At 37.4% G+C, this 8,404-nt stretch overlaps 1 protein-coding gene across 1 annotated transcript; it reads left to right on the top strand.

The window, feature by feature from the left end:
• The first annotated feature begins 3,658 nt into the window (after nt 1-3,658).
• On the top strand, nt 3,659-8,032 carry LOC128855294 (putative gustatory receptor 98a). Its single transcript, XM_054090071.1, has 4 exons — nt 3,659-4,514; nt 4,573-4,649; nt 7,755-7,913; nt 7,973-8,032. Exons 1-4 carry the CDS (start codon nt 3,659-3,661, stop codon nt 8,030-8,032), a joined length of 1,152 nt encoding a protein of 383 aa, XP_053946046.1.
• Nucleotides 8,033-8,404: the final 372 nt, after the last annotated feature.

Below are 8,404 nucleotides of genomic sequence, written 5' to 3'. Positions count from 1 at the left end.
ATAAGTTCGTGCGGTTTTTTTTCGAAATTTGAAACTTTATTGACGTAAAATGGTTACAAATTTAATATTCAAAATATTGTCCATCGCTTACTACTACTTTTTCCCATCTTTCTGGCAATTCACGGATTCCCTTTGTGAAAAATTCGGTCGGTTTTGCCGCAATCCACGAATCGATCCATTTTTTGACTTCATCGTAATTACGGAAGTGCTGGTCAGCCAGGCCATGTTGCATCGATCGGAAGAGATAGTAATCGGATGGCGCAAGGTCTGGACTATACGGCGGGTGGGGTAGGACATCCCATTTGAGCGTTTCTAAGTATGTTTTGACCACTTGTGCAACATGTGGCCGAGCATTGTCATGTTGCAAAATAACTTTGTCGTGTCTATCGGCGTATTGCGGCCGTTTTTCTCGCAGTGCTCGGCTCAAACGCATCAATTGTCGTCGGTAGACATCCCCCGTAATCGTTTCATTCGGTTTCAGTAGCTCATAATACACAACACCCAGCTGGTCCCACCAGATACACAGCATAACCTTCAGGCCATGAATATTCTGCGCCGACGTCGATGTTGAAGCATGGCCAGGGTATCCATACGTTGCCCGACGTTTTGGATTGTCGTAATGGACCCACTTTTCACCGCCAGTCACAATTCGATGCAAAAAACCCTTTCTTTTGTGCCGTTGAAGCAGTTGTTCGCATGCCATAAAACGGCGTTCAACGTCTCTTGGCTTCAATTCATACGGCACCCAATGGCCTACCTTTCGGATCATTCCCATGGCTTTTAAACGTTTGGAAATGGTTGATTGATCAACTCCCAAAGTTTTTGCAACCTCTTCTTGCGTTTGAGCCGGATCTTGATCGAGCAATTCCTCCAATTCGGTATCCATGAACTTTGGCGGCGCACCCTCGCGTTCTTCGTCTTCCAAGCCAAAATCACCACTTTTAAAGCGTGCAAACCACTTCTGGCACGTTCGCTCAGATAGAGCATGCTCACCATAAACTTCCACCAAGATACGATGACTTTCGGCTGCTTTTTTCTTCATATTAAAATAATGAAGAAGAATTCCCCGCAAAAACACATTATTTGGCACGAAATTCGACATTTTCAAGTGTGGTAAAAATATTGTTGTTTACGCTTCAAATAAAAAACTTATACTGACGTTTGTGCCTTACGACAGTAGCTCTCCAATGAATGTTTGGAAATGTGGATCGATGGAATAATAATCAAGTTACGCCATCTGTTGTAAAACCGCACGAACTTATAAATAGACCTATTATTTGATGTCAAAAATGTTTACGTTCGTCCCGAAAAAACAGCATTTGCGGGAAGTCATGCTTCATTATCACCTTTCAAAGAAAAGTGCAGCTGAAACGTGTCGTATATTGATCAATACTTACGGTAATCACGCTTCATCAAATACAACTTTTAAAGAATGGTTTCGACGCTTCCAAACAATTATTGGATGAAGACGCATGTCAAACCCTTGATGATATGTCTAAAAAGTTGGATGTTCACAGATCAACCGTCGGTAAACATTCGCACGCGATAGGAATGACCTAGAATGGTGAAGCAGGGTGCCACATGAATTGAAGGAGAGGGATATCGAGAGACGTTTGGTGACGTGTGAGATGCTTCTTGAACGGCGGAAAAGAAAAGGTTTTCTGCATCCCATCGTCACTGGCGATGAAAAATGTACCTATTACGACAACCCTAAGCGTCGAAAAATATGGAGACTGTCAGGTGAATCAGGTCCTTCGACAGCGAAAAAAAATATTCTGATTTCAAAGGTTATGTTGTGCACCTGGTGGGATCAGAAGGTTGTCATCTATTATGAACTCCTTAAACCATCTGAAACCATCACTGGCGTACGTTACCGACTGCAGCTAATGCGCTTGAATAGAGCTCTCACAGAAAACGGAATGGGACGATAGACATGACACACTGATTTTGCTGCATGACAAGGCCAGGCCACACGTTGCTAAATCAGTCCAGAAATATTTAGAGGAACTAGATTTAAAATTCTTACCCCACCCGCCGTATTACCCAAACATTGCACCTTCGGATTACCATCTGTTCCTGACGCAAAATCGGTAAAGAAAGAGCTAATGGAGGCATGGAACCAAATAACGCAGGTAGAGCTTACCCAAATAGTTGGATCAATGCCTCGACGCAGGGATTAATAACGATGGTGAACCTACGAACCTACTAAATACTGAAAGTTTTCAAAAAAGCTAGTTTTAAGATGAATTAGTTTTGACTTTTGTCATACCACTTTTTTGTTGTTTTTTTAATTTTTATACTATAAGTAGTGAAATAATTTAATTGTTATGAATTTATGAATAAATATGAATTCCGAGAAACCTACATCAGCAGTTTTTTCAATCATTGTATATCTTCTGGGAAAGAAGAAAATATGCTGCTATATGAAAACTTAAGTCCTTCACTGTATGTATAGCGTTTTTCAATAGGTGCGCTTCAACTTTTTTCCGATAGGGAGGGCGAACGACGCAATATTTTTTATTTTTCGCTTGTCATTTGTAAACTTCATTAGTATACATTTCATCATGGAACACTACACACTTGAGCAACGATTGCAAATCCTGCAAATTTTTTATGAAAATAATCGTTCTGTTGTTTTTATGAAAATATCGTTCTGTTCCAAAAAATCATCTTCAGTGATGAAGCTCACTTTTGGCTCAATGGCTTTGTCAACAAGCAAAATATGCGTTACTGGGCAGAAAGCAATCCACACGTGATTCATGAGGCACCGTTGCATCCCGAAAAAATCACTGTTTGGTGCGGTTTACATGCCGGCGGCGTAATTGACCCATATTTTTTCGTTGACGAGAACGATCGCCACGTTACTGTGAATGGAAATCGATACCGCGACATGATAAACGATTATTTTTGGCCGCAATTGAATGGTATGGACTTAGACGACATGTGGTATCAACAGGACGGGGCCACAAGCCACACAGCACACGCTACAATTGATTTGTTGAAGAGTAAGTTCGATGAGCGCATTATTTCCAGAAATGGACCGGTCGAATGGCCGCCGCGCTCGTGTGATTTGACGCCTCTAGACTATTTTCTTTGGGGTTATGTGAAGTCATTGGTCTACAGTAACAAGCCGGCGACGATTTGAGAGATCAGAGCCAATATTGAATGCGAAATTGCTGGAATTTCGGCCGATTTATGCAGAAGAGTGGTCGAAAATTGGGATCAACGATTGGACTTCGTAAAACGTGCACGCGGTGGTCATGCAAAAGAAATCGAACTTCATACTTAAATGTATATGTTCAAACTCGATAATAAAAAAAAATTAGTTAAAAAAGTCAAACCGTTTGTGTTTTATTCAAAAAAAAAGTTGAAGCGCTCTTACTGAAAAACGCTTTATGTATGTACGTATGGTCATACAAATGCGCTTTTAAGTAATTACATTTAAGGTATGTAGATTTAGATACTTGCAAGAATTAATTATATAAGTGCATTTACGAGTACTCGCATGTGTATGTGAATACGTATGTATGTACTAAAATATGTATGTAAATGTTGGTAGTAGAGCCAGTAGATTCAGTTACTGCGTAAATGCAGAAAAATAATTGTCTTCTACTTTAGCTCAATAACTGTATTAAGTTTCTAACCAAGAACGTCACGCATGTCCCAATTTGAAGAGACAATCTTCAGAACATCGCTGCAATCCTTTCAGCGTGTAATGATTTTAATGGGTATTGTTTGCTGTTTAAGTCCATCTGTCAGCAAGCAGGACCTGTCCTGCCGAAAATTAACAACAATGAGTTTACATATCATTGCTATATTTTCACTCGTCGTCTATCTAATCCATGGACACTTGAAAAATGTGAGAGAATCAATTTACAACAGCGACGACACTTTTACAATCGCGTTGGATAGTCTTGGGTTCAGCACTTTAGTAATGGTCCAACTGATTGTGTATTTGGAGAGCTCTTGGAAGGTAGAAATGTATCACAAAATCTTCAATAAATTTGAGCAAATGCGAATATTGTTATTGGAAAAGTTTGCCATACAGTTCGATTATTCCAGGCTTAAGTTCTACATCAGGCTATTGCAGATTCACTTTACAATCAATATGATTTTAATAATCTGTTTTGTGGTGGTGACGTTCCCACCCAACGTGGATTTATTGCTCAGCATGTACGCGGAGCTTGTGTTGAAAGTGAAAATGTTCGAATTTATGTTTTTCGTTGTTGTATTCATGGTGATGATATTCGATGTATGCCGAGCAGCACGCCTTCAATGCAGATTTGTGGAGATGATGCAATTCGCAAGTAGTGCCCAACGTCAAGAATGTTTGATGGGCTTTGTAGCTCTGCAAGACTTGCATGCTTTGCTTTGGGAAAATGTGCAGGTACTAACCAACTACTTTGAATGGAGTTCACCAGGAATATTTGCAAAACAGCTTATAGATCTGACCTTGTTAGCATATTGGGCCTTTTTGAACACCGAACTAGGAACAACGGCAAGAGTTCGATATTGTAAGTTTTATTTCTACCGTAACAATGAATTTATGTACTCATAACATAATATTTCAAGATCTAATAGTTTTATGGGCAGTGCAAATATTCACTTTAACGATTGCGTGTCTTCTCTGTTCCGTATGTGAACGATGGGTAAGTAAAAGGTGGGACGTCGGCTGGTGCCTATTAAAAGCACATGCAATTTGGATACACACAGATATTTCACGCTTAAAAAGAAGAATTTTTTCTGAGAAAACTTTTAAATTTATTGATCTAAAAATTTGTACACATATTATGTTATTTTTTAAGTGTATTTTAAGTAAAAAATATTTATTTGGAAAGGAGCTACAGCTGATCTCCGGGAGCTCGAAATTAAAAAAGCCAAACTGATTTCATTAAAGTAATGTTAAATCTAGCAATTAATCGAAGGAATAAGCAAAATACATTTTTTTGACAAAATGGCGGCTTCTCAAAAAAAAAATTCGATTTTTGGCCAAAATTTGGGCCTTAAATTGTTTATAAAAAAAAATACTTATCGGTGAGAATTATCGATTAATTACTAAAACGAAGAAGCTCGTGTTAAAATTTGAGATAGTCGGTTTAGCTGTTTTCGAGTAATGTTGGTCACCGACTTTGAAAATACCATTTTGAGAAAAACGCGTTTAAAGTTTGAAAAGCACTTTTCAAGCACTCTAAAACGCCTTTTCAAATTTGCGTGTAACTTCGAAAATATTCACCGGAACGATATTAAATTGTCTGTGTGTATTCTTAAATATATGTACATTAAGGGGTGTTCCACTGTGATCGCGTGAAAATTAAGTGATTTTCATGATTTTTTTATAAGTAGGGATGATTATTATAGGATCGGACAAATTGTAATCTATTTACCATACATATATTCAACTATACTGACACACATTTTTATTAAAAAATATTAACAATAACAATTGTTATTAATATTAATGCAGTGACGTCATAAAAAACTGATGCACCCTGGTGGCCACGATACAGCGGTGAAAAGTCATCTGAAAACAAAAAACCAAAAAAATCCTTAATCTATACATACATCAATGGCGGCCGCCGTAGCCGAATGGATTGGTTCGTGATTACCATTCGGAATTCACAGAGAGAACGTTGGTTCGAATCTCGGTGAGACACCAAAATTAAGAAAAACATTTTTCTAATAGCGGTCGCCCCTCGGCAGGCAAAAGCAAACCTCCGAGTGTATTTCTGCCAGCGGTTTTTTTTTTTGTTTTTTTGAGAAAATGGTTCAGGTTTGAAAAATTAGTTTGTGGTTTTACCCTTTCTTTGTTTTCGAAAGGCGTGAAATAATATATATTTTTGGAACTTTTAAAAACGGCCACAGTTGCCAATACATGTACAAAAATTAAAAAATAAATTGAAATCGGTTCATAAGTCCTCGAGAAATTGAGGCCACCGTGTTTAGAAGAAAAGTCGTTTTGAGAAAAACGCGGTCAAAGTTTTCACTGGCCGTTCTACCTCACTACCTGCACTTATTGTATTGGGTATAACTTCGTCAATTTTCAAGATTTGAAGTTAAAATTTTTTACATATTTTTGAATATATCTACTTTAAGAAAATGCAAAAAAAATCGATTTTTTTGTAAAAATCACAGTGGTGTTCCCCCTTATGAAAAAAATAAAAAAAAAATCGATTTTTTGAAAATTCTAACTGTATATGCTCCTTAATGATTTAAATCGCTATATACTTGAATAATACTTCAAAATATTTAATAGTTAGGCACAAGGTGGCACAAAATTAATCATCCAACTTTTTTTTTAATAACTTTTCTATTAAATAAAAAAAATGATTTGGAGTGATGGCAATTTTTATTTTGAACTTTAAGCGCTTGTCTGTTTCTATACTGCAGCTGCCTATTTCACAAGGATCAAAAATAATTGTCGTACAACGAAAATTCAATCTTTGCAATCTTTATTATTTTTGCGTAGAACCATTCATGACATTTACTTTTTAAAGATAGTCCTTTTCAAATGTTGGCCTCAACTACACCGTATGGTAATTCGGCCGTCCGTAAACACCAATTGTAAATGACTTGCTGGAGGACTTCAGTCCAGACAAGAGATAAATTGCTCATCGAAATGACGACGCCGTAAATCCATTGTATCACGGACTGTATGGCAGGTAGCCTTGTCTTTTTGTCTTGTTGGATCCAAATGTTATGGAGATCTCGGGCTTCAATTTCCGGCATCAAGAAATCGTTTATCATGGCGCGATAGCCTTCGCCATTCACTGCTACATTGGCGACAGCCTCATCTTTGAAAAAATATGTGCTGATGATTGCCTCAGCGCAGACGACTGTTTTCAATGGATGTTCTTGAATGGGTTGCCCAAATACGGCAATTTCACTTAATGACGTAGCCATTAAGTCAAAAATGGGCCTCATCGCTAAATATCATAAGTTGGCCTGAGCGCGCGATGAACACTTTTCACAGAGCGTCGATTTTCGTAATACAATTGGAGGATTTGTAAATGTTGTTGGGACGTAAGTCTTTCCGTGATGAAATGTCAATGAATACTGAAAACAATATGTATTTAGTTTGACAGTAGTCGAGCGTGTTCTGTCAAAAAACCTCCAATCTGATCGCCCTTTATATACATATATATCAGGTCAGTCCATAAGTTCGTGCGTTTTTTAAAGGTGGTTTTAAAATGAATAAAAAAGATGTTTAAAGTATTTATTAATATATTTTCCTTCATTATTAACAATGTCTTCCCAACGATTAGGCACAAAAGTGAAATTATGAAATACGCACGAACTTATGGACTGACCTGATAATAGGCGCTTAAACCCCTTTTCTCGGTTTTTGTCCGAGCTGCTGCTCCTCTTTGTGGTGCCCGCCTAAATGTTTTTCACAAAATGGAGGGACATACAGTTATATGCCGCCTTCGAATGTCAGCCTATTTTATGAGGAAGCCGAAATATACTCTATGGTTTGCTATTGCCGAAGGCGATTAGACTCTGTTCTTCTGATATACACTCTTAAGAGGAATATCAGCCGAGCCTTTCGTAAGAAACGAGTCAAAACTCGCCAACATAGTTTTGAAACTTTGATTTGGCAAGAGAGCTACTGCAAGACCAACCGAGGCAGCAATTTTAATAATACAAAATAATTGAAGAGCATTGAATTTTATAGCGTTTTTATAAAGCAACCAGACGACGGCAATAAAATATTAGTATGGAAAAAACATTTACATAACTAGCATTTTTTTTTTCAGGACAGAAAATTGCGTTCTAGTTTTAGAAATATCTTAAAAGATCGACGAAATCCGCTCCTTATGAGATGTTTGAATCGAATTTCAATGCAGCTATGGCACGAGCCAATTTCATTTGAGGCGGGCCATTTTGTTACAGTCAATATTGGAACTCTTGGCAAAGTGAGTAAAGTGCCTTCCTGGAAAAGTAAAGCCTTTTAACCTATGAATTTATATTTCAGTATATATTTACCATAACTATGTATATTGTAATACTTATACAATTTCGTATGTCCGTTTGAGTAATAATTTCTAATAAGATCGAAATATTTCACATATCCTGGATAAGTCAACAAAAACTGCACTCTGCAAATATATGTATTTATAAGATGCGTGTATATGTACAACAAAAATAATTAAGAAATCGTTTACTTTTGGAACGTTCAATTTGCGTTTTTATCTATGTAAATACAAATTTGCAGGGCCTAGTAACAGCGAGCGCCAATAATATTAGGAGCACAACTGAGCTCTCGCTGTTGTTTTGATGAAAATACAACTTTATTCTGAAAAAATGGTTACAAGTGAATCATTGAAAGTATTGCCCATCGCTGGGTTCTACTTTTTCCCATCTTTCTGGTAGATCTCCCATACCGTCGTCGTAAAACTGTTCATCT

Source organism: Anastrepha ludens, chromosome 2 (genome assembly GCF_028408465.1).
Source record: "Anastrepha ludens isolate Willacy chromosome 2, idAnaLude1.1, whole genome shotgun sequence".
Taxonomy (NCBI): Eukaryota; Metazoa; Arthropoda; class Insecta; order Diptera; family Tephritidae; genus Anastrepha; species Anastrepha ludens.
The sequence above is the reverse complement of the archived record's forward strand: the minus strand, read 5'-3'. Positions and strand labels throughout refer to the sequence as shown.